Source organism: Oryzias melastigma, linkage group LG24 (assembly GCF_002922805.2).
Source record: "Oryzias melastigma strain HK-1 linkage group LG24, ASM292280v2, whole genome shotgun sequence".
NCBI lineage: Eukaryota > Metazoa > Chordata > Actinopteri > Beloniformes > Adrianichthyidae > Oryzias > Oryzias melastigma.
This window is the reverse complement of record NC_050535.1, coordinates 20938932-20965649: the sequence shown is the minus strand read 5'-3', so window position 1 is coordinate 20965649 and position 26718 is coordinate 20938932. Positions and strand designations below refer to the sequence as shown.

The 26718-nt window shown below is 42.7% G+C and overlaps 1 protein-coding gene across 3 annotated transcripts in view; it reads left to right on the top strand.

Moving 5' to 3' along the window:
* The window catches only part of ryr3 (ryanodine receptor 3), a 156018-nt gene that overhangs the window by 111139 nt on the left and 18161 nt on the right, over nt 1-26718 (top strand). For 2 of the 3 annotated variants that reach the window (XM_024291524.2, XM_024291526.2), the window contains 33 exons: nt 1767-1829; nt 1916-1991; nt 2062-2185; nt 2273-2388; nt 2462-2529; nt 3995-4116; nt 4229-4278; nt 4346-4406; nt 4484-4722; nt 4793-4874; nt 7020-7150; nt 7224-7342; nt 8724-8922; nt 9017-9111; nt 9592-9737; nt 10159-10246; nt 10330-10422; nt 11887-12054; nt 12135-12194; nt 12262-12396; nt 13189-13301; nt 15995-16091; nt 16864-16976; nt 17057-17108; nt 17177-17233; nt 17310-17409; nt 20334-20413; nt 20499-20575; nt 20657-20730; nt 23456-23470; nt 24143-24223; nt 24293-24381; nt 26559-26687. In XM_024291524.2, coding sequence (XP_024147292.1) covers nt 1767-1829; nt 1916-1991; nt 2062-2185; nt 2273-2388; nt 2462-2529; nt 3995-4116; nt 4229-4278; nt 4346-4406; nt 4484-4722; nt 4793-4874; nt 7020-7150; nt 7224-7342; nt 8724-8922; nt 9017-9111; nt 9592-9737; nt 10159-10246; nt 10330-10422; nt 11887-12054; nt 12135-12194; nt 12262-12396; nt 13189-13301; nt 15995-16091; nt 16864-16976; nt 17057-17108; nt 17177-17233; nt 17310-17409; nt 20334-20413; nt 20499-20575; nt 20657-20730; nt 23456-23470; nt 24143-24223; nt 24293-24381; nt 26559-26687 — 3312 coding nt within the window. The remainder of the gene's footprint in view (nt 1-1766; nt 1830-1915; nt 1992-2061; nt 2186-2272; nt 2389-2461; nt 2530-3994; nt 4117-4228; nt 4279-4345; nt 4407-4483; nt 4723-4792; nt 4875-7019; nt 7151-7223; nt 7343-8723; nt 8923-9016; nt 9112-9591; nt 9738-10158; nt 10247-10329; nt 10423-11886; nt 12055-12134; nt 12195-12261; nt 12397-13188; nt 13302-15994; nt 16092-16863; nt 16977-17056; nt 17109-17176; nt 17234-17309; nt 17410-20333; nt 20414-20498; nt 20576-20656; nt 20731-23455; nt 23471-24142; nt 24224-24292; nt 24382-26558; nt 26688-26718) is intronic. The other variant, XM_024291525.2, reaches the window with a different exon arrangement.

The following is a 26718-nucleotide window of genomic DNA, read 5'->3' as shown; positions in this document are numbered from 1 at the left end:
ATAATCACAATGTTTTTCTAGGTACATTTTATGAAAATTTGTGACTTTTGAACAAAAACAGGCCAGTGAAAATTTTTTGCTTTATTGTTATTTTCTTATTTTTTTTATTTATCAAGAGTTAACACCAAAATGTTATTTGTCTGTAGAAAACGAATCAACAGTAAAATCAAAAACTTTTATGTCAGCAGTATTACTCCAGAAAACAAAGTTGTTGACACACAGTTACGTTAATTAAGTTGTGTTTATTAATATTAATGCATTAATTTGAGTTAGATAATTGCATACGTTAATGCGTTAATGCTCACAGCCCTAAAAACAAAACACACACCTCTCTTTGAGTCTCAACAACAGATAAATTAAAGAAGTATAGGTCTACTAACTACTCGCTTCTTCTTAGCAGAAACATGGGCTCATATTTTTAGATTATTAATTTACCCATGATGGGAAAAAACACTAAAAAGCTCTAGCAGAAGCGCTTATTGATCATTGCAGAAAAGTGAGCATCTGGTGTGAACTGCAGGAGAGAGTGGATGCTGCTCGCTTCCGTGTCCAGTGTGAACCTAGCGTTAGAGAGCTAGGAGAGTTCTTAAGCAGGAAGTTAGAAAAGGTTTTTGTCCCGGCTGTGTGTGAAGGTGGAGCAGGAAGCACCTTCACCTTTCTTTGATCTGACCTGAGCCAGAACTTTTTTTTTTTGTGTTAAGAAGATATTAAGACACGGCAGATGTCTTATAGCTTCTTCATGAGAATGAAGCTGAATCAGGTTGTAATCTGAAAGAGTCTGAGCTCAGAGTCTGCATAGATCCGTGATAAAACTGAGGACATGTTAACACGAAGCTCTAAAAGAATTAAATGAAGATTTATCATGATGAAATGAAGTCATATAAAAGTTAAACCATTCTAAAGCAGTGGTATTTAAACAAAGCATTCAATCATGTTAGCGTCAAATAAATAAAGTAAATATTCTTAGAAAAAGGAAACAGGACAAACAATTAGGAGTTTAGTAAAATTAATCAATTTGAATTATTAAGCAATTCACAAATGTTCAAGGAAAAATGTTACAATAGTTTTACATTTGAAAATTTAACACAAATTAACCAAAAAAATGTACATTATAATATTGAACTTGGAAAAAAAATTGTTCTGATTTTATAGGTAAAAATGTGATCAAAAACTTTGATGTAAGTACACACACACACACACACATATATATATATATATATATATATATATATATATATATATATATATATATATATGTGTGTGTTCCTTCACTATATTGTGTTTCATCATTTGCGGTCTCGTTGTTTTGCGAATTTCTTTCGATGAAGCGCTTTGCTTTCTTTTAAACGGTTCACTGTGTTCTGCGTTTTCATTGGCTGTTGATCTTGTCAATCAAGCTTCTCTTTGACCTGTGTCTTTTACAGAGATGCGACTGTTTACCAGAAATATATAAATCTTCCATCGTGAGCAGATCTTTGTTTTATTTTTAATACTGGACTTGTTTTTCTATGAGAAGCTTAAAGAGGAGAGAAAAGTGTGAAAATGTTCATGTTTGTCTGAGAAAAGTGTAGAAAGTGTGTCGTGAGGAGAACATCTGTGGAGGGAAATTTATATGACAGTATAAACATATTATTCTTTAATACTCAACACTGTTATACACTGTATATTTAGAAATGTCTCCTCTATGTTTTAAATCAAACGTGTGCTTTTATTCCCACTTTTTGATATTGTGTCTACATTTCTTCCTGCTGTGTCTGCCTCTGCAGGGAGACGGATTCACTCCCGCCCCCATGGAACTCCATAACGTCACTTTGTCTCGAGAGTTGCAGGTTAGTTTCCCTCGTCTTATCAAACGCACACGAAAGAACGACAAATGAGAACAATCAAAACTCCTGAGGAGTCTCTGCTCCTGCAGGGCATGGTTGAGGTGGTGGCAGAGAATTATCACAACATCTGGGCCAAGAAGAAGAAAACAGAGCTGCAGAGCAAAGGTGCAAACAGGTTCAAACTCTGGAAATCTTTACTTAAAAGACCTCAACATAATTGTTTGTAACTGAGCAGGAGGGGGCGCTCACCCGCTGCTCGTGCCGTACGACACCCTGACTGCTAAGGAGAAGTACAGAGACAGAGAGAAGGCTCAGGAGCTCTTCAAGTTCCTGCAGATAAGTGGCTATGCCATCACAAGGTAAGCCTTCTGCACATACAGAACTGGTCCGATGAGCCATCGACTGGTCTGAATGATCAGTTATTTTATCATCTTTGTGTGCCACAGAGGGCTGAAGGACCTGGAGCTCGACTCGTCTTCCATGGAGAAGCGTTTTTCCTTCAAATTCCTCAAGAGACTCCTGAAATACGTGGACTCTGCTCAGGAGTTCATCGCCCATCTAGGTGAGTCTGGGTCTCTCTGTTAAGCTGGATCATTTGGTCGGATGCTGACTTGCTCGCTGACCTTCACCTACAGAGGCCATGGCCACCAGCGGTAAGACGGACAAGTCGCCGCATGACCAGGAAATCAAGTTCTTCGCTAAGGTTGGTGAGAGCTGAGACCTCATCCTTGTCTTCTGTACAGATTGAACTTTTATCTGAACTGAGAAGAGATCCTGTGATAATTGTAGAAAAAAAAACCTCAACATCTGCAGACTGCAGACACATCGTTCAGACTGCAGACGCATCACTCAAACAGCAACTGCGCAGACATGCCACTCAAACTGCAACTACGCAGACATGTAACTCAAACTGCAACTACGCAGACATGTAACTCAAACTGCAGCTGCGCAGACATGTCACTCAAACTGCAGCTGCGCAGACATGTCACTCAAACTGCAGCTGCGCAGACATGCCACTCAAACTGCAGCTGCGCAGACATGTCACTCAAACTGCAGCTGCGCAGAGATGCAACTTAAACTGCAGCTGCGGAGACATGTTATTCAAACTGCAGCTGTGCAGACATGTTATTCAAACTGCAGCTGCGCAGACATGCCACTCAAACTGCAGCTCCAGAGACATGCCACTCAAACTGCAGCTGCAGACATGTTACTCAAACTGCAGCTGCGCAGACATGCAACTTAAACTGCAGCTGCGCAGACATGCTACTCAAACTGCAGCTACGCAGACATGTTATTCAAACTGCAGCTGTGCAGACATGGCACTCAAACTACAACTGTGCAGACATGTCGCTAAAACTGCCACCTCGCAGACATGTCACTCAAACTATAACTGTGCAGACATGTCGCTAAAACTGCAGCTGCACAGACATGTTACTAAAACTGCCACTGCGCAGACATGTCACTCAAACTACAACTGCGCAGACATGTCACTAAAACTGCAGCTGCACAGACATGCAACTCAAACTGCAACTACGCAGACATGTTATCAAACTGCAGCTGCGCAGACATGTCACTAAAACTGCAGCTGCGCAGACATGTCACTCAAACTGCAGCTGCACAGAAATGTCACTGAAACTACAGCTGCGCGGACATGTCACTCAAACTGCAGCTGCGCGGACATGTCACTCAAACTGCAGCTGCGCAGACATGTCACTCAAACTGCAGCTGCGCAGACATGTCACTCAAACTGCAGCTGCGGAGACATGTCACTCAAAATGCAGCTGCGCAGACATGTCACTCAAAATGCAGCTGCGCAGACATGTCACTCAAAAATGTGATCATTGGGGGCGTGGCCTATTGATAAACAGTTGGATTCATGTGCTTTGAAATAGCTTCCCTGAGGCTTCCACACGTTTATGGAAGTGAAGGAGTTTACAGTGAAGCTGTGACTGTAACTGAGTCCAAACCCAGCTGTCAGGTCACTAGAAGTTTGGAAACATCTCTGGATGTTTCACATGTCACAGGGTTTTGCCACATTCATTTGGTTCATAGGAAATTGTCATTTAACTGATTTTAAAATCTTAAAGGGAACTGTTCTCATCGGTGTAACTCCAGCCCAGCGAGTCTCTCACAGACCTCTGCTCACTCATGAACCTCCTCCTCTTTAGGTGCTGCTCCCCCTGATTGACCAAACCTTCAAGAACCACTGCCTCTACTTCCTGTCCACACCCAACAAGAACCTGAGCAGCTGCGGCTGCGCCTCCAACAAGGAGAAGGAGATGGTGACCAGGTGACCTGCACACACCTGTCCACTCATTGCGTTTCCTTTCTTTGTACTTTTTGATCTGCTCCTCCTGAACGGTGAGTTCTCCTTCAGCTCTGCCCTCTTTTTCTCCCTCCAGTCTGTTCTGTAAGCTGGCAGCTCTGGTCAGACACAGGATTTCTCTCTTCGGTAAGCCGATCGTGCTCCTGCCTTCTCTCAAAACTCTGCAGCGTCTGCAGTAATGTCTGTGTTACAGGGAGTGACTCCGCCATGATGGTCAGCTGCTTGCACATTCTCACAAACTCGCTGGACACCAGGTGAGCTACACCCATCAGCTGGACATCATGACTAGTCAGCACGCTTTCCCAGCATGCCCTCCTCCTCCTTCTTTTAGGACGGTGATGAAGTCTGGCTCAGAGCTGGTCAAAGCCAGCTTCAAGGCGTTCTTTGAGAACGCCTCGGAGGACCTGGAGAAGCTGGTGGAGATGCTGAAGCTGGGGAAGTTCATGCAGTCACGTGCGCAGATGAAGAGCGTCAGCCAGAGCATCAACTATGTGACTGTGGCGCTGCTGCCCATCCTCACTGCGCTCTTCGAGCACATCCGGACACACGAGTTTGGAGTGGATTTACTCTGTGAGTTCCTCTCCGGGAGTCTCTGGTTCCTCACAGACGGCAGGTTTCTGATTGTTCTCCTGTGTTTCAGTGAACGACGTCCAGCTGTCCTGCTACAGAATCCTGATGTGCTTCTACTCTCTGGGAACCGGAAAGAACATCTTTGTGGAGAGGTCAGAGGTCAAAGTCTCCTTCACAATGACAATAAACATGTTTCATGTGACGTCACACGTCGCTGGTCATGTGACAAGTGACTTCTGGTTTACGGGTTTAAAACAGCAAAGCTGACGGCTGAACTCTGTTTTAAAGCAGCTTTACATAAATAATAAAAAGTAATCTAACCAACTGCAACATAAATGTGTCCAATATTGATTTTATAAATGTCCTACCTGGTAGTATTGGTTTCCCTCTTAGATCAAATGTCAACATTCCTCCTGCAGAACGCAGCAGTTCAGCTGATTCCCCCAAATCCTCTGGATGATTTTAAACCAGTCGTGGATTATTTCTCTCTACAACCAGGTCATAGTTAGATGAAGGTTACAAGAACTTCACTGAATGCTGCTGGTTTGATTATGAAGATAATTATGATTTTATTATTTTAATCTGTGCTAATGCTGATGCTAACGCTAGCATTAGCTTTAGCTATGAGACGTGGAGCTGCAGAAGATCTTTTCTCACCAGTTCAAAGTTTCCTAAATTTCCATTCTCACATAATCCTGTAAACAGATCCAAAGTCAGACAATTCCAGTGTGTGTGACATTAAAGTCAAACTGTTGTAATGTTTTCTACTGCAGTCAGTGAGCTGCTGTTAGCTCAGCCGAGGTTCTAACATCACTCCTCTTTGTTTTTGATCATAACTGGGTCTGATCTGCAGGAAAATAAAGGTAAAAAATGATCTAATTAATTGAAACTGTTGCCACAAATATGAAAGTGAATATTTCCACGTAATGTTATAAAATACGTTCACCCAGAGATTTTTTTGTTTTTACTTGGCCGCTCTTATTTTGAAAGCTGAAACTATGTGGCTCGATAGCTGCTCTGAACATTTTTGCTGAACCAAACCATTCCTGTTTTTACAATTATCCCCTAAAATATCCCGTAGAGGGCTGCACGGTGGCGCAGTGGTTAGCGCTCTTGCCTCACAGCGAGAAGGCCCCGGTTCGAATCCCGGCTGGGACCTTTCTGTGTGGAGTTTGCATGTTCTCCCCGTGCATGCGTGGGTTTTCACCGGGGACTCCGGCTTCCTCCCACCGTCCAAAAACATGCTTCATAGGTTAATTGGTGACTCTAAATTGCCCCTAGGTGTGAATGTGAGAGTGAATGTGTGTGATTGAGGCCCTGCGACAGACTGGAGACCTGTCCAGGGTGTACCCCGCCTTCGCCCATCAGTAGCCGGGATAGGCTCCGGCACCCCGCGACCCCGAAAGGGACAAAGCGGTCAGGAAAATGGATGGATGGATATCCCGTAGAACAACAAATACATTTATCCTGGGAAGAGATTAAAATGTGTATGGACAGTGCAAAGATGTGCGTCTTTGCTGAAGGTATTAAATGAGGCCAACATGATTTTCTATCGGCTTTTGTGTTGATCGCACTTTAAATACACGCAAATAACATCAGCCAAAATAGAAACTGTTATAATAACATCTGCTTAAAGGAAAGGTTGATATTTTCAATAAGACATTCAATATTGGAGGATTTCATACATTTGCATTTTGATTTGTGAACGATCTAAGAGAGGAAAACTAATATAGTTAGATAGGACATTTGTGAACTAAATACTTCCCTCAAAATTGGTAAGGTTACCTTTAATTATTTACATGAATTGTCTTCACAGCTGTCAGCTTTGCCTGTCTAGATCAATAAACCAGAAGTCATTATTCGCATGTTCCGCCGTCACCATTTTGTCTGACGTCACCGTGAAAAGAGTCTATTTTAAAGTTTCAGAAAGAAAAGAGGAGGCAGAATAATCTCAGAAAAATGCTCTGTAGCGTTGAGCTTAAAGCTGATTCATACTGCAGTCCAGTAAACAATAAAATGAAACATAAAGTTCATATAAGAGTTTCTAGGTTAAATTAGAAACAATCTTGGATGCTGGAGACTTTAATCCCTTAAGTTACATCAAATTTAACTGGTTTTTAAACCATTTAGAGATCTGACTACAATAAAGACTCATAACTTAAAAAATAAATAAATTTATTTTTAATTTACATGTGTGCTTCATTGTATTTCTTGCCTTATATATATTTATACAAATGTAAGTACCTCCAGTACTTCACACGGAGCTGTGTTAGAGTCCAACAGTTTTCTGTCTGCAGGCTGCTGCCAGCACTGGGGGAGAGTCTGGCCACTCTGGTGGGGGCCATGCCGGTAGCCTTCCTGGAGCCCCACCTCAACGCCCACAACCCCCTTTCAGTGTTCAACACCAAGACCCCCCGGGAAAGAGCCAGTGAGTGTCCGGCCCAGCTTCCACTAGCAGAGCTGCAGCCTCGGTCCTCGCTGACGGATCTGTTCTGTTCCAGTCCTGAGCATGCCCGACACGGTGGAGGAGATGTGTCCGGAGATGCCTCGGCTGGACAAACTGCTCAAAGACGTCAACGACATCTCTGACTCTGGAGCACGCTACAGCGACATGCCGCAGGTGTGGTGGGGGAGGGGGGGGTGGAGTCACTCACACCCAGGCTTCCCTTTATCACAGGGAAAGCTCAGGGAAATGTGGAAGGATTTGTCCTGATTCAACACCAAGCTAGACAAGATGCTTTACCTGCGATAATACTAGCGTGAATACTTTTTGCTGAAAGTAGTCTCTGAAGCTTTTTGCTTAAAATGGTCACGCAATTTATTTTAATTGCTGATGGGATTTGCTGAAAATGCAAAAACTATTAGCAAAATGTTAAATCTGCGAAAAGACAGAAAATGAAATTAAAGAACTATAAAAAAAGTGCTGAAGTTGACCTAAATTTCTGAAAAATTTATAGTAAAATTACCTAAATATCCCTAATACATGCCGATTTTTCAAAAATATTTAGTGTATTGCTTAAATATGAGCTAAGCCTTAAATTACCCCAAAAAACCTCAGCAAATTAGCTAAAAAAAAAAAAGCTAGCTCATTGCTTAAATACTATCTAAACTCAAAAATATCGTAGAATTCCTCAATGAACTAAATTAGTCAAAAAAGTTAGTATGTTGATAAAATAGAAGCTAAACTCTAAATTAGCCTAAACGAAAACCCAGTAGATAACAAATTACCCAAAAACATGAGCATGCTGCTAAAATATTAGCTAAACTATGCAAAATTAGCATAAAAAATGTCACTAGATGCCAAATTAGCCAAAAAAGCTAGCACATTGCTTAAACACTAGCTTCTTCAGTAAACTACATTAGCCAAAAATGTTAGTATGTTGCTAAAATATTGGCTAAACTCCAAGTTTTTGAAAATTACTATAAAAAATGAAAACATAATCCGCCAATATATTTAAAGGTTTGTTGCTAATTCACTTATTTTTTTTTTTATTTGAACACTTCCTCATTCATTTCCTATGGGGCATATTTTGCTCAATATTTCAAAAACTATAAAGTTTATGAAAACCAAAAATACAAGCAGTAATGTCCTGAACAAGATGAATTTTTTGATACCAAGATTATTGAAATGTCTGAAAGGGTGATTGAGTTTTTACGTGGACGGTTGCAATAAACTCATTCCTGATTGGCGACAGTACTTCCTGTAGATTCCATGACTCAGCTATGACTCAGACCAATCGCTGAAGATGGGTTGCAAATGGCGGTATCCGTTTCAGGAAGTAACGGTGAAAGCGGCGGCCTACTTTCGCGAGGAGAGGAAGTAATGCATTTCAATGGGGGACCTCAGTGCTCGCTCAGTCCATTATTTTTACAGTCTATGGTTGCTATGGTCTACCAGCTATATAAAAGCTGTGGTTTGGAGTTCAAACACGGCTGAAGTCATTTTGCTGCTGTGTGCAGCAGAAACCAATTCACTGACTGAGGATGACTCTGTGCTGCAGGTCATCGAGGTCGTCCTCCCCATGCTCTGCAACTACCTGTCCTACTGGTGGGAGAAAGGTCCAGAGAACTCCCCCCCAGATACAGACTGCTGCACCATGGTGACCTCCGAACACCTGAGCATCATCCTAGGAAACATCCTGAAAATCCTCAACAACAACCTGGGTATCGATGACGCCCCCTGGATGAAGAGGATTGCAGGTACGCCTATGAGGCTACATCCTCAGAAACCTCCAGAGGACGTTTTTACAACACAAACCCTTTTGAGACTCACTTTTGATTTGCCTGTCGTCAGTCTACTCTCAGCCAATCATCTGCAAAGCTGGAGCAGATCTGTTGAGAAGCCACTTCCTGCCCACGCTGGACAAACTGAGGAAGAAGACGGTGAAGGTGAGAGCCCAGAGTGACTAGAGCCTGTGTTACAGCTGCTTCCCAGCCAGCAAGGCCGAGTGGGCCCCAAATGGGTTTGTCGTCAGTTTCTGTGGTGGCCCCACACGTGTTTGTCCACATTGGCTTAAGTAGGGACTCAGTGGGTTAGCTTGCTATGCTAGCCAGCCGCCCGATGGAAGTTGTAGCAGGCTAGTGAGCTCCGCTGTATCGAGCTAGCGAGCTCTGTTGTTGCGAGCTCTGCTGTCCACCTAGTGGCTAGCTAGCATAGCGAGCCCACCCACAGATTGTCCACTTAGGCCAATGTGGGCAAACACATGTGGGACCCACATCTTCTGCCCACTATTGAACCATATGGGGCCCACTTGGCCTTGTTGGTAGCAGGCAGCTGCACTACAGCAGAAAACATTTTACACACATGTGTTTCTGAGGGAGACGTGTGGAACCGAGTCCTGGAGCTGAGCTGCTGTGCTGCCATCGCAGGTCGTGGCTGAAGAAGAGCTGCTGAAGGCCGACAGTAAAGGTGACAACCAGGAGGCGGAGCTTCTCATCCTGGATGAGTTTGCAATGCTCTGCAGGGACCTGTATGCCTTCTACCCCATGCTCATCCGATACGTGGACAACAACCGGTACGATTTTCCTTAATCAGGAAGAGAAATCTGGGAAGAGTTAACATTTTAGAATTTTTTCTCTATTTTTATCTCAAAAGATGGGGGAAAAAATTGAGAAATTCCATTGGAAAAACAAAGTACAAAAACATTACAAACCCAAAAATGAATAAAATGTTCTAAATATTGACAATCCTGAGAGGTTTTTTCTATTGCAGAACACTGTAAAATCACTCCATTTAGAATTATTCTTAACTTTAACTGAACTTTCTGAACTGAAACTGAAACATTAAAAGTTTGACTTTTTTCTGTAAATTCTGAAGAACTCCTTCAAACTCAAGTTTAGAAGTTCTGAGAAAACCAGTTTGTCGTCTTTCAAGACTCTTTGGTGTTCATCAACCGTCTGACCACAGCGACTCTGGCGTGGGTCTTTGTCCTGCAGATCCAGATGGCTGAAGGAGCCGGACGCAGACTCCACCGAACTCTTCAAGATGGTTGCTGAGATCTTCATCCTCTGGTGCAAGTCCAATGTTGGTTCTCCTTCTCTCACTTATCATCCACATTCCATCACCGGGTCGACAGTCAGACAGCCTCTTTGTCTTCTCAAATGCAGAACTTTAAGCGTGAGGAGCAGAACTTTGTGATCCAGAATGAGATCAACAACTTGGCTTTCCTAACCGGAGAAGGAAAAGCAAAGATGTCTAAGGTAACCACACAAACACAGGCGGAGCCCACTCTCTTTGGTGTAGAATGTCCCTTATTAGATCTCATTTACCACAGAAGCTTAGTGGACTGGTCAGTCATTAGCCTGATCTGACAAAATGGAAATATCCATGTCAGTGAACACTCAGTACTACATGCATGGGATACGTAAACAATCTTTTGAATGAATGAATGAATGAATGAAATGGTTTATTTCAAGCAATCAGGTCATAATACATACATAACATATCACTTAATAAATCACAAGTAGATCACTTGAAAGGGAGTGGAAGGAAGCAAACTTATATAATCCCACCCCGACTCGACCATACCATTTTCTCTACATGAATTATCAATATCCGGTTCAGGACTTGACCCGGAACCGGAAAAAAAAGAAAAAAGGAAAAGGGCTCTCACATGGAGCCCTGCAGAACTCCCTACTTTCATTTTTAAAGGAAAGTCACACTAGTGTGAGATGCAGAAACTATGTCCTAGAAAACAACAGTTTTTTTATTTTTATTTTTTTGCTGAAATCAGCATAATCTTAGTTAAAAGATCACTGGGAACGCTTTTACTGTAGAGCAGTGGTCCCCAACCTTTTTCAGGACCTTTTTTTCTCCTTTTTTTACATAGATGATGATGATTTAATGAAACAAAGTTGTTATTTTGTAGAAGTTGTTTCTGATTTGAAAATAAAATAAAGAAAAGAAAGAAAACTTGACATGATTGTCTCCCCCATAGATTGCTGTTTTAACTCTCAATCCAGGCTCTAATTCTCTTTCAGGGCAAAAAGATTGATCATATTTTATAAATAAATATTTCATAAATCCTCATTTATTGGGCATTTTTTTCAACATAAAGAAAAATTGTTTGTGCTTAAGTTTAGGTATGTCTACCTAATTCAGCCTTGTTGTTGGAAAATTCTCAAATGAGCAACTCAGCAACTTTATTTGATTGAATCTTCATTCTCTGTAAAATGTTTGAACTTTGTGATGAAGATTTTCCCTTTAACGTTAAAGTGGAGGCTAACAACCATCAGCTAGCTTCAGCTACGTGCGATTTTTAAGGTGTGATGAATAAATATTTTCTGAACATAATATAAAGATGAATCCACCACTTTATTATCTCCATGTGAAACTATCTGTCACCGCGTTTTAGACACCGCGGGTCCTGCTACATGAGAACAAACATAGCATAATGCTGTACGTGCAGAAATACTCCTGGTTTTGTCTGTAAACAGCAGCTTTATATATTTGAAGTGGAAGGCCCTCCTTTAGTTTCCTCACTTATTCTTTTCTCCCTGAAGAAACTTTCCAAATACTGTCTGCGGCCCGGTACCAAGTGACCCACGGACCGGCACCCGTCCATGACTGGAATGAGAACTTTATGACACTTGTGGTCATAGACTTTAACCCTGACTCTCATATTTAAACGTTTCCCTTCACTATGGCTGCTTTTCTGTTTGCAGTCGGGAGGGGACCAGGAAAGGAAGCACAAGCGTCGTCGTGGCGAGCTGTACTCCATCCAAACCTCTCTGATCGTCTCTGCGCTGAAGAAGCTGCTGCCCATCGGCCTGAACATGTGCACACCTGGAGATCAGGAGCTCATCTCTTTGGCTAAGATCCGCTACAGCCTGGTGAGCTAAAGGTTTTTACAGCGTGAGCTCACTATGATGAAAGTTCGATTTCACCTCCATCTTGATGTGAATCTTCTCAGAAAGACACGGATGACGAGGTGAAGGAGCATCTGCAGCAGAACCTCCACCTGCAGGAGAAGGTGGGTCACTGCGCTGACTGATCAACATCCGCCCTTTCCCACCGTTAACCTGAGCTCCTGTCGGCAGTCGGACGACCCGGCAGTGCAGTGGCAGATGAACCTTTACAAAGACGTGATGGTGAAGAGTGGCGAGCTGACCAACCCAGAACATGCAGTGGACAGAATCCAGAGCATCTCTGCGGCCGTCTTCCACCTGGAGCAGGTAAACCACAACGGCCAACAAACCCACACTCTTTGTGAGTGACACAATCCTCCACGACACATCAGATCAGCTCATAGTACCTAATGTCAGGTAAAGGTTTTCATCGTCTTCTATCAGATGGATTCAAGCAGCTACAAAGAAGGAGCTGAACATCTTGATGTCAAATACTCTCATTTGATTCAGTTTCAAATGTTCTGGTTGAAGGTTTTATTACACAGAAGTCTTTTAGTCTGCTTTTTGTTCAGAAATAGAAGAAAACCAGAAGGAAAGCTTCAAGAGTTAACAATGATCAGTGCGATTCAAACATACATTATGGTCCAGCACTATTCTCCTATATTATTTTTTTCCTAATTCTCTGCTGTTCATAGATTCACTCCAGTAAATATCACACCAGTAATTTTGTCAAAATAAATGCTGCAGTTGGTAATCTTCAGGTTGGAAAAAAAAGGTCAGTTTTTTTACTGCTCAACTTAATTTATTCATTTCATTAAACTATTTAAGTTACTTTTTTTTAAATCCAGTGATTTTCCAAACACTATCTTTACATAATATGACGAACGTGGGTTCTGTTTGCCTTTATTTGCATAAATTCATGAACAGAAACAGCATTTAAAGTTGTTTGCTTCTTTTCAAGGTGCTGTAAGTTGTAGCTGACATTAAATATCTGATTGTGCAGGTTTGCCACTGAGCTGTCTTCTCTTGATGATGTTGATGATGAAGCATTCAAAGGTCACATCCATGTACAGAGTGGAACAATTCTGTGTTTTAGCGTAAACGGGTGTTTTGTCTCAGGTGGAGCAGCCTCTGAGGAATAAGAAGTGTGTGGTCCAGAAGCTGCTGTCTAAGCAGCGGAAGCGCGCCGTGGTGGCTTGTTTCCGCATGGCTCCTCTCTACAACCTGCCCAGGTGAGCTCCCGGTCGGTCCTGCTCACCTGTTCACAGTTTAAACCTCCTGTTTGAGATTCTTCTGTGTCTCGACCTAACAGTGCGGAACAGTCTCCATGTACATGGGCGGCTGGGTCTTGACTGTGTGCTGGTTCCAAACCCATCACCCCGTCCTTATTGACACTCTCTCTGTGTTGTTTTCTTGCATAACACTTCCTCAACCCCCAGATACAAAAATAATAATTACTTCCTGAATGGCTATCGGGAGGTTTGGCTGGAGAGGGCATTCAAAGCCTCCAGCTTTGACCGCCTGTTCTCCCTGCTGACGGTAAAGTGACGCCGCAGGGCGTGGCCCTCATCTGTTAAACCCCGCCCACCAACGGTTTCTGCACTGCTGATTCTGATTGGTCATCCAGACTGAGCTAAAGAGTGACACAAATACAGAGTAAGCTGGAGATTCTGCTTTAAGTCAAGAACATAAAAAAGGACACAGACTGAATTTGAAACAATTCCAGAGTTGTTTATGTAAGTTTGTATTTTCAGCAATAGTCTGCAGTTTTCCAACACATCGGTCTGTCTGGCTTGATGCTAACACTTAATGGAATTTCTCATAGGACGGCTAATGCTAACACTCGGACGACCTAAACATTCATTTCTGACTAAATGAACATCTTTATAAACTCACAGGCATGAATTTTACAAACTTTTTTAAGGAAATATTTTTAAAGTAACAATTTGTGGTCTAAAACATCGTTTTTTTTGTTTGTTTTTTTTTGCTCATACTTTCTTCTTCTGGTATAACATGTACTTCTATAGCGTGATCACCACCTAGTGTCCAAACTGAAACGTCCTCCAGGAGAAGCAGAACAATGTTTCCAATGTTAATGATCTGAACATTTTAGTTAGAACTTCTCCTTTAGAGAATCCATGTAACACTGGATGATATTAACAATCTCATTATTTCACTGATACATTTACAGTATGTGAACTGGATCAGATTCATATAAATAGATTCAAAACATATAGTAGATTATTAATGTATGTCTTAACAAATGTTTCTAAATGTGTAAACTCAAAATTGATTTGAATGTACAGGATTGAAAGAATTGGGGGCAAAAAAAATCTGAATTGAATCGATCCAGGTTCTGTAGAATCAAATCGCATCGTTTCAATTATTATTGATACCCAGCCCTGTTTAACACTGGAGCTTTAGCTTTGTACTTCCGTAAATCTTCAATCATTTATACAATAAACATATATCCAGCAGATGCTGGGATTCATTGTGTAGACGGTTGAAGAGTTACGGTATGTCAAAGAGTGTGTTTTTACGTCGTCACCAGTGACAGCTCCGATGTGTTAAAGGGTTAAAAACTTGTGGCGTCTTAGGGTTGAACAAACCTCGACTGCTCAGAGGTCTAGATCCGTGCTGTCTAACGCTGGTTCTTGCAATCTACCATTATGCTTTAATTCAGTCCTTAAAAAGAATCAGCTGATCCAGGTGATGCCTTCGTCACATGCACCTATACGGGGGGGTGGAGCTGTGGCCGGAGCTGTGAAGGCTTGTATTTTAGGGTGAAGGTTGAACATATTTTATAACATTATGTGGAAATATTCACTTTCATATTTTTGGCAACAGTTTCAGTTAATTAGATCATTTTTTACCTTTATTTCCCTGCAGATCAGACCCAGTTGTGATCAAAATCAAAGAGGAGTGATGTTAGAACCTCGGCTGAGCTAACAGCAGCTCACTGACCGCAGTAGAAAACATTACAACAGTTTGACTTTAATGTCACACACACTGGAATTGTCTGACTTTTGATCTGTTTACAAGGATTTTGTGAACATGGAAATTTAGGAAACTTTTAACTGGTGAGAAAAGATCTTCTGCAGCTCCAGGTCTCATAGACAAAGCTAGTGTTAGCATTAGCATAAATTAGAAGAATAAAATCATAATGACCTTTATAATCAAACAGGCAGCATTCAGTGAAGTTCTTGTAACCTTCGTCTAACTATGACCGGGTTGTAGAGAGAAATCATCCACGACTCGTTTAATGTCATACAAAGGAATTTGGGGAAACAGCTGATCTGCTGTTCTGACTGTAGACAGGATTACTGACATCTGGACTCTGATTTGTGAAAAATCTGATAGGAGGAAACAAATACAACCAGTTATCTTTCATTATTTATGTAAAACTGCTTTAAAAAGCGTTCACTCAGCTTTGCCGCTCTTAACACTATAAACCAGAAGCGACTCTGCACCTGACGATGTGTGACATCACGTAAAAAGTCTGTCTGGTGCTTGTGACAAAGGCTTAATCAGGAGAAGCCGGAAAAGATCTGGAAACCAGCATCTTGTTGAGCAGGATTGAGGAAACTTGATCTAAATCCATCGATGTGTTGGAACAGATCCGATCCTATCAGGCCCGCTTCCTCTCCATCTACACTTGCTTCGTCTCGTGGGTGGTTAGCAGTAGATGGGGGCGGGGGGGATCTGTGCTCTCGCTGTGTTTCAGTCTGATGGTGGTTTCTGCAGCGGTCTGGTATGACCATTCAGAGGATCCTCATTGACCAATCACCCTCCCTGCCTGAAACACACTTCCTGAACCCCCCCTCCTCCCTGACATTCCTACCTGTTGCCTCCAGAACCTCACCAGAACACGCCCTAATTCCACTGTACCTCCCTTCCAACTACCTCCCCCACCTCCCCTTCCCAGGCATCGTGCTATCAACTTCTTCATCCCGGCCTATCAGAGACTTTGGATAGAAGCAGAGGAGTACTCCTTTGAGGAGAAGCTAGTTCAGGACCTGGCAGTAAGTACTGGGCTCGGCCTGCCTGTGCCCCCCGTGCCCTGTGTTGGCACCCTTCTGCCAGTCCTGTTTGCAGAATGCTTCTTTAGCCCGGTCGAGCCCTGGGAGCGGGCGGGGACCAAAGCGCCCAGGGGCCCCCGCTATAGGTGCACTAAACCCCCCAGACGGAGATCCGTCAGGGGTCAGAGGCTGCATGAGCGACTCAGCAGACGGCGGGCGAGCTGCGGCGCCCACAGCTGTAGAAAGGCAGGCTTTGTCGTTGCGGCGGTAAGGAGGCGCGGCGCAGTAGCAGATGTTTGTAGCCGTGGACCGTCCGTGTCTTTTCGCTGTAAGTGTGTGGCGGTGGCATGCTCACGTCGTCCTGTGGAGGTCAGCATGTGCAGAAAACTCCTAATCTAAATGGGGGTGTCCAGTCTCAGTCCATCAGGTCATCAGCAGGAGATGGGGAGGATGCTCCCCTCACTGCTGATGATCCTGACGAGGTTCTAAAACATAGCAGGATTCTGGCATTCAGGGACTGGGACAGAACAGCCAGAACCCCCAGATCCAGTTTGAGTCAGTCCTGTTCGCAGATCCGTCAGATGATTCTCATTCTTCATGTCACCATCTAGCCTCCAGCTTCAGTTTGCATGTGATGAAGACTTGCTCTGACATCCCGCCTCTGCTCAGTGACCAGCCTCCATCTGCATGCTGGGCATGCTCATCAGTAATCCTGTCTGCGCTCACGTAGGACGCCGCCACCAGTCGGCTCACTCTCTCACTATGGTCTTTGCAGAAGACCCCAATGAAGATTGTGGAGGAAGAGGAGGAGGAGGTGGCAGAGATCAAGCCCGACCCTCTTCATCAGCTCATTCTCCACTTCAGCCACAACGCCCTGACAGAGAGAAGGTCAGCACCGACTGGATTATTCCTGTAGAACAACCAGAACTCACTGACCCCTCCCCCCCTCTGATGTGTTTGGTTTTCAGTCACTTGGAAGTAGATCCTTTGTATATTGCATATGCAGACATGATGGCAAAGGTATGAACGTAGATGTTTCCTCTCTGACCTTCATGAACTCTTTTTGATGAGTCGTGGTCTTTTGTCAGAGCTGTGCAGAGGACGAGGAGGAAGAGGAAGAAGAAGGGAAAGAAAAGACGTTCGAGGTGCTCTTCTTCAAACTGAGGTCTGACCTCGCGGTCGCTGTGGGGGGAAATGATGCAAGCGTGTGTTTGCAAACAGGAGAAGGAGATGGAAAAGCAGAAGATCTTGTATCAGCAGGCTAGGCTGCACGCGCGAGGAGCGGCTGAGATGGTGCTGCAGATGATCAGTGCCAGCAAAGGTAACAACAAATCCAAATCAGTTTTATTTATGTAGCCCACTATCACAAAAAATTGCCTCATCGGGCTTCATGCTGGTAATTGTGCAGAAGCAGAAGGTCGGTCATAAAATATAAACAAAAGCTGCTGGTTATCCTTGTTCTTAGACCCTCCTTCCCATTAAGGAAAAACTCCTAAAAAACCTAATTTAGGAAAAAAAGAAGAAACCTCATGGATGCGAACAAGAAGGAGAGATCCTCTCTCAGGACAGACAGGTGATTTACCAGGAGTATTAAAGAAGAATTAGCTTATCTAACTCTACAACTATGTATTTGAATAGAGTTCATCCAGATAGGACTGGGGGACAGGTGAGGGCAAGGTCCACAGCCAAGACGAGCCAGAGGCGAGGTCCACGGCCAAGACGAGCCAGAGGCGAGGTCCACGGCCAAGAACAGGAGCACAGACGACCCACCTGGAATCTGAAATCTCTCTGAATCTGAAAGAGGAACAACACGTGAATCACACTGTATCAAACAGGAGCACAGGGAACAAAAAATAATACATAATAAAGAGTAGAATAGAGGAGAAGTAAATGAGAATAGAGAACAGAACCCCAGAGCTGATGTGGATAATAACAATGAAAGAATATCTACAAATTTTTGCATATCAATAAGTCTGTCTACACTTCAGTTGTCATTGTTTCACTCTTCATCGACCAACGTCAAGCAGTCGAAGGTCCAGAATAGTGGGTTTTCTATCTGTCTACAATTATATAGACTGACAAGTGACAGTTAAACATGGAGTAAGATAACTAACAAAAGGAAAGCATGCTTATAAACAAAGTTGTGTACAAACTTTCCGAAAAAAAAAAATCAACATTTAGTTTTATGTTTAACGTGTTTCTTGTGAATATGATTTGTATTTGTTTTGAATACAGCTTTAATTGTCTTGAATATTAAATTTCCCCAATAAAGGGTAACCAAAGAGGACAGTTGGAGACTGACTCCATTCTCAGCCCAGATTTGAACAATGCTATAAAAAAAAAAAAATCAAAAAATGGGGGCGGGGCTAGTGGAGGCAGACTGAGGGGCAGAGGTGTGGCTTGACAGTTAGGTTAGCTTTATCTACATTGGGTCTTCAATATGGAGAGCGATACCGGGCAAAGTGATGCAAGTTTCTCCACAGAACTTTCTGAGGAGGTTGAGGATTTTTCTCCTCCACCAGCACTCATGGTCCAGAACTTTATTGTTTCGAGCCACTGTCCAAGAGTGGTAAAATGCCATCATAGCTAAAAAAGGCTAACGTATTAAACAAACAATCCAGAGTGAAATGTTCATTAAACGCATCACCAGGACGGAGTTTGCTGGATATAATTCTAACTGCACTCAACCTCTGTTCACTAGCTTCCAAGTCCACTGGAAAGTTGTGTACTCCAGTAGATTTTTGACAACTGAAGGCAATACAGCTATGAGCCATGCTAAAGCTAACGACTGACCGTTACAGAATCAAAGCATGAATGAGAGCATGATAACGTGAAACTTCTGGGACATACACCAGTTGGCCAATCACAAAATTCAAATGTAATACTTCAACCTGTAGGGAGCAGCACACAGACAGTTTTTAACTATACTTTCAGGAAATAAACAAGATTATTTTCAGCCATCCATCCATCCATCTTCCTGACCGCTTCTTCCCTTTCGGGGTCGCGGGGGTGCCGGAGCCTATCCCGGCTGTTGATGGGCGAAGGCGGGGTACACCCTGGACAGGTCGCCAGTCCGTCGCAGGGCCTCAATCACACACACATTCACTCTCACATTCACACCTAGGGGCAATTTAGAGTCACCAATTAACCTATGAGGCATGTTTTTGGACGGTGGGAGGAAGCCGGAGCCCCGGTGAAAACCCACGCATGCACGGGGAGAACATGCAAACTCCACACAGAAAGGTCCCAGCCGGGATTTGAACCGGGGCCTTCTCGCTGTGAGGCAAGAGCGCTAACCACTGCACCACTGTGCAGCCCCAAGTTTATTTTAATTTGTCAAATATTTAGCAACAACCAACAGACAGTACTTTCAAAGCCCCATTTATAGAGATCAACGGACAAAAGAAGGTGATTTAGGGTTTGGTTACCCTTTACACAGTCAAAGACTGTGGTGCAGCAGTAGGAAGATTGGAAGATTGCGGGTTCAATTCCCGCCATGCCTGACCATGTGTCAAAGTGTCCTTGGGCAAGACACTGAACCCCAACTTGCCTCTGGTGGAAGGTTGGCGCCAGTGTTCGGCAGCAGAGCCACCATCAGTGTGTGAATGTGTGTGTGTGAATGGGTCTGTGACTGTAAAGCACTGTGGGCCTTCAAGGAAGGTAGAAAAATACTAGACAAGTGTAAACCATTTACCAAAAATACATTACAGGGTTACAGGCGTATATATTGGACCATGAAACATTCATTTAGCATGCAAACTAAGGCGGATTAATCCCATAAAGAAATGAACTTGTTACCACAGCTCTGGTGGAAAAAACCCTGAAATCTCCTGTTGGTATTTAGTATCATTTTGTCGTTGCCAAGCGACAGCAGCTGCTTGTCTAAATCAGGAATCCCCAAACTATGGCCCGCGGGCCAGATCCGGCCCACCTCCACATTTGGCCCGGCCCCCCTAACACTATCAGAGACGCATCTTTTTATTTATTTTTTTCCAATCTGGCTTTGAGATTGTTTGCAAACACTGCTAGCAAAACAGTGTTTTGCTAGCAGAAAACACTTTTCTGTGAACTTACAAACCGACCTGGCCCCACATCAGTGAAGAAAACAGTTATGTGGTCCTAACAAGAAAAAGTTTGGGGAACCCTGATCTAAACATGGCCCCCGAAGAACTTTCAAACCAGAAAGTGGTGAAAAATACTGTACAGCTGAAAGTCCTGAGTTCTTCCTGCTGTCTCTGCTGTCAGGTCGTTTGGGTCCCATGGTGACCTGCACCCTCAAACTGGGAATCTCCATCCTCAACGGAGGCAACGTGCACGTTCAGCAGGTCAAGACCTTCAGCACTATTAGAGCTCTGACCTCAGTCCACGTCTCAGTACGTTTGAAAAACGCCTTTTCTCTCCTCTTCACAGAAAATGCTCAATTACCTAAAGGAAAAAAGAGACGCAGGATTTTTCAAGAGTCTCTCAGGACTGATGCAGTCGTGCAGGTCGGTCATGTGACACTAGTGGCTGCACCTCCAAAGCCGCTGCTGCTCGTTTCCACTAACTCTACAGTTTTGCTCTCACAGTGTCCTGGACTTGAATGCATTTGAGAGGCAGAACAAAGCAGAAGGACTTGGCATGGTGACAGAGGAAGGTTCAAGTAAGTGACGGGATGTGATCTTCATTTCAGTGCTGCTGAAGCGTCGATCTTCACTGCTCACCTCAGTCATTTCAGATTTCAGGAAAGGGGCAGTAAAATGTTTCTGCTTGACTTTAATAACAAATTTTCCTTTCATTTTCCCTATAACTGTTCTATTTATTATTTTACTATAAAGAAATGGGTACGTTAAAGTATATGACGGACTAAGTTATGAAAAAAAATCATATTCAATCTATTTTAGTTGTAACATATTTGACCTTTCACCTCTTAGAAACAGCTTGGGACTTTAAATGTATTATGTCTGATATCCCATTCTAGAAAGGTCTCTTTTAGGTATCAAAACACATGAACTAACTACAACCCTTGTTGACTGAGGTTCCTCTGACATGGTTGAAGCCTTTTTGGCCTTTAATATTTATTCTGAATCCTTTTGGTCAGCAGGGTTGGTCCTTTAACCCTCGCGCTCTCTTATGGGGTCCAGATGATTCACTTTTAATGTAAACACACCTTGGGTACCAAAAGGGTTACGAAGCAAAATGGCTGAGCAGCGATTGTTCATTCTGCACAAAAATGGAATCCCACTTTGATTTGGCTTCACTCCACAAATGTGAAACTTGCATTTTTCAATAGTTTACTTGTAATGTTATGGTCATTTTTACACATATTGTGATTATCTGTAAAAAAACAAAAAGGGTGTATCATTGAGTTTGTCTTTGTATGAATTTAACCCCAAAAAAGGCTCATGAGGATTCTGAAGCGCTCCAGGCAGGACCAAAAGAACCCCAAATCCACAGCAGGTTCATAACTGTCGGGGTTATCTTTGATGTGTTGGGTGTCTCATGACTGTGGACCAAATGGTAAATGGCGTACACTTGTAAAGCGCTTTCTACCCTCCTTCGAGGGCCCAAAGCACTTCACAGTCACAGACCCATTCACCCATTCACACACACATTCACACACTGCTGGTGGCTCCGCTGCCGAACACTGGCGCCAACCTTCCACCAGAGGCAAGTTGGGGTTCAGTGTCTTGCCCAAGGACACTTCGACCCATGGGGGGGACAAGGCGGGAGTCGAACCCGCTCACTTCTGATCAGGAGTCGACCGCCCTACCGCTGCACCACGGCCCGACCAATGACCGTGCAGTATGTTCATCACCAGCAGGTTTGGGATTAGTCCAAATCAAAAAGTCATTTTTTAGGACATTGTTTTTCCAGGTGGCAGGAGTTCAACAGAAACTCACCTGAGCTGTGGGGGAGCAGAAAGCCTCTGCTGATATCCCATCATCCCTTTGGGGTTTAGATTTTGCTTTTGATCTTACATTTGGAAAAGATCAGTCTTCTTTAGCTGTAAAACGTTCTAAAAGTCCCACAGGTGGGCTCATTTTTACTAGTTTTGACAGTACCCCTGTCATACATATCTACTTGGGATCCCAGTACTTCCATATACTACCCAGTACGGAACGGTATCGATAATAATTTTCAGAAAAGATTTGATTTGATTCACAAGTGCCTGGATCGATTGTAATTTTTTTTTATTCTCTCAATTCAATTTTGAGTTCACACATTTATACACGTTTGTTTAGAAATACATTAATAATCTATTATATGTTTTTAATATATTTATATTAATCTGATCCAGTTCACATACTGTAAATGTATCAGTGAAATAATGAGATTGTTAATATCATCCAGTGTTACATGGATTCTCTAAAGGAGAAGTTCTAACTAAAATGTTCAGATCATTAACATTGTAAACATTGTTCTGCTTCTCCTGGAGGACGTTTCAGTTTGACCACTAGGTGGTGATCTCGCTACAGCATTGCACCTTATTCAAGAAGAAGAAAGGATGACCAAAAAAACAATGTTTTAGACCACAAATGGTTACTTTGAAAAATATTTTAAGAAAAAAAGGGTTTAGAAAATTCATGCCTGTGAGTTTATGAAGATGTTCATTTAGTCAGCAATGAATGTTTTGGTTGACAGAGCATTAGCATTAGCCGTCCTATGGGAAATTCCAATATGTGTAAGCAACAAGCTAGCAGACTTTAGCTTTATGTGCTAAATCAATCTATATTTTTATGAATCAATTATTGATCTGTTGAGCTTAAATCGGTTCAAATTGATTAATGGATTTTGTCAACCCAGCCCTATAGTGCCCAGTTTGTCCTCATGCTTGTTATGTCCTGCTGCTGCTGGAACTTTTTCCGTCCAGTCCTTCTGCTCACCTGCGAGGTGTGGCCAATGTGCCTTAATTGAAACTGGTTGGGTTTTAGTTGGTGTGGTTCTGGTTTGTTTCTCTTTTAGCCTCTTTGTCCTCAGCAATCTTGTACTCCTCACAGTTGCTTTTGTCGATAAAGGCTGTTGACTCCAAAACCAGATTCGACTCGGTTTTAGCTGCTTGACAGAAATGTTTCTCCTCATGCTTCTCACCTTCACCTCTGTTTGTCCTTTTCATCACCGAGTCCTCTAAACATCTCCACTGAGTTTGTGTTTAACAACTCACTCTAACTACCTGCATCTCTGTATCTCCCAGGTAACTTTCACTGGTGTTTTTTTCTCTAGCAGACTTCCCCTTTTCTCCTTTTTAACTGCATGTCTCTGTTTTCCTTTTGTGACGGATGGATTCATTTCTCTTCGTTCTGTAACTGCGTGTCCTCTCTCTTTGCTTGTGTCCTTGGTGTGTTGTTCGTCTCCTTCCCATCTTTATAAAAACCCATCGATGGCAGCCCACACTGGACGGGGTAAATAACACGTTTAGATCATCCTGACATGGCTGTGCTTCCACCCTGAATGCCCCCTCCATATTTGCAGTCCATTTTTCCAGCTGTCCCCTCACAGAAGCGTCTGCATGCCCGTCCTGTCCTCATTTGTTCTCACCACCTCTGTGTTAACATGTTCTGAAGTCCTCGTGGGTCTGTCCGTGCCACCGACCCCCCCAGGTTTGACTGAAGGTCTGTGGGCTAGTCCACAGCTTAAGCAAAGCTTGTCTTGCTTTGGATTTGGGGCCTTTTTCACCAAGCTGGTTCCTCGTAGTTCTAACTTTCACATGTTTTTTTTCTCAGCTTTAAAGTCAGCGCTATAACCTCGCCTGTCCGCTGCTTTTCTGATCGTTGGTCAGGCCCAGCGGCGGCCTGCATGTGAAAGTTACCAGGCTTCCTCCAGCTTATGGAAATGTCCTAGTGTTTCTTTTCTTTTCAAAGTAAGAGCATTTAAGCCAAACGGCTCTTTGGATTCAGGCGTCATTCTGCAATCTAAAGGCTTTGGACTTCAACCGTGTTTTGAACATGAGACCTGGCCTGCTTGCCTCATGTTAAAGCTTTGGAGGGGGTTTTTACACATTACTCCGGCCCCTCATGTTGAGCAGAGCGAGTCATTTCCCTTCAACCAAATTCACCAAGATGTGTTCTCTCAAGGCTCCAAGGTGCTGCAGAATGACGAGTTCACCAAAGATCTCTTCCGCTTTTTGCAACTTCTTTGTGAGGGACACAATGGAGGTGAGTCACCGTTTGGATGTTTCCTTCACAGGTAAATGCTAACTTTAACATTATATTTGTTTCTGTTAGATTTCCAGAACTTCCTGAGAACCCAGACAGGAAACACCACCACAGTGAACATCATTATTAGCACTGTGGACTATTTGCTTCGCCTTCAGGTAAGAGTCATCTGAAGTGAAAATGAAACCGGATCACATGATCCATGACGTCATTAATCATGAACGTCATGAGCCAACCCTGGAGTGGAAACCCAACAGCAGCTGTGATGAGAAGAAGAGATTGGAGAGGAGTCTGCAACCTTTAACACTTTCAGAGCCATCAGGGTCCATTTTTCACAAACCAAAACCCTGCAGGAGCCACAGAAGCTGACTTCATCCTTTAGGAAAATAAGAGAAGGATTTGTACTTATGTCAATGCTACCATTATGATGAATAAAATATAACTTCTTTTGTATGAATAAACATAAACACAAAGAGAAAATACTTTTTTTAATTATATGAAACAGACATGTGGAAAAAAGGAAATCGTGTGAAATCGTGTGACCAAGGTTCACACAATTTCCTTTCAAAATAAAAGACATCTTGTGTCACATAGGATCCGCTCATTTCTGCCAATGTAGCAGCAAGTAGTCAGCAATTATTAAAAAAAAAAAAGTTTATTATTTGTGGTCAATCTCTGCCAAAAATACGTACATTGACTTAAAAAAAATGCGACTCTGACTGTCTTTCCCAACTCATAAGGCGCACTGAAATATTGTTCAAAAATAGAAAATCCATCTTATAATCCAGTTATTTCAGGTTGTATTTCTGACTTCCAATTGATTTTCCATGGTACATGGCGCCAGGCTCGGCGCTGGGCTGCAGTGAATGTATTTAAAACAGACAAACCTCTGCTTTGACTTTGTTTTTTCCTCATCTTCCTTTCTATTTTGACCTTAAAGCTGTCCTGATGGATTGTTTTGCTGCTTTTTCATCCTTAAAGTTTTAAAGAAGCTCTAACCGATAACACTGCGGACCCCTCCTCCTCCCACTCACCTAGCTTTGACAGGGGCTGGATCAGGCAAAATTATTTATATTAAACTTTTGAGTTAATGATTACATTTTTTTAACCTTTTACACAAAATGAGTGGTGTGTCCAACTGTAAAAAAAAAAATCATAGAAATTTGGCATCCTCTCCAGCAGATGGCAGCCTAGGCGGTCACCCACCTTGCCTATGTCCAGGGCCGGCCCCGCACGGCACACAACAATTTGATGTCTAAAATATTTCAGCTCAGGACCGTTAAAACTAAAAACTTTATTTTTTTTAAACCAATGAGCCACAATGGAGAGGTAAAAGAGTCATATGTGGCTCTGGAGCCGCTGTTCTGCAGACTCCTGGTTTAGTCCCTCAAACTTCTTCAAGAACATTTGTCCATCTGAGCTCACCATGCAGACTCTAATTCTCTCCGAATAGATTTATCCAGTTTGTTGTCAAATCGGCTCCTTTCTTTAAGATAAAGTTTATCAGTTTATGTTTATTGAAATGAAATTACAACTTTAATGAAGTAACTTATTTATTACCTTTAATAGAAAAATAAAGAATTGATTTTACCCCTTTACCACCGGAGCTGTTGCCGACGACATCTAAATTGACACGCTGCAACTCTGTAAGCGATTACGTGATCAACGGTAATCAGCTGGCACTGACACAGAAAACCGGCTTTACATATCAACTCTGCACTGATATCCAATACTACTACTGTTAAATGTTACGTATCAGGGCAAAGCTGATGTTCTGCGCTTCAGAATCCACTGGAGCTGTGCTTATTTCTTATAAAGTTGAATAGTTACGATAGCTGAAAGAATACAAACACAGGAGCTAAAACAGCGGTGTTAAAGGGTTAGTAAAATAAAAAGTCCTTTAGTCATACATGAAACCTTTTGGATTTGAAGAATTGTAATGTCACTAATTAAAGTTAAAGGGGAAGCAAAAGCCCAAATGAACTAAAAAGCAAGTGTATGCCTGCAGTATTAACCCCTTAGCACCTGAGGCGTCGTCAATGACGTCTAAACACAAAATCTTTAACATACTGAAACTTTTCAACGGTTAACACGATCATTCCAGTGCTGGAATGATCGTGTTAACTGTTGAAAAGAACATAAACACTGATGCTCCGGTGTTGAAGGGTTAAACACAATACAGCGAGCTTAGACATCCTTTCATAGCAACATGATGTTGTGTTCACATGATTCGTTTTCAGACAGACACTAAGATTTGTGTGTTTGTCGTGTCAAAGTCGTTATTTACCCAACTGTTACACAGTGTTTGAGCTGCTAACAACATGGTTTCTGTCAGGAATCCATCAGTGATTTCTACTGGTACTACTCTGGCAAAGACATCATCGATGAGACTGGAAAGCTGAACTTCTCCAAGGCCTTGGCGGTAGCAAAGCAGATCTTCAACTCTCTGACTGAGTACATTCAGGTGAGGAGGAAGCTCAGGTGTTCAGGTTTAC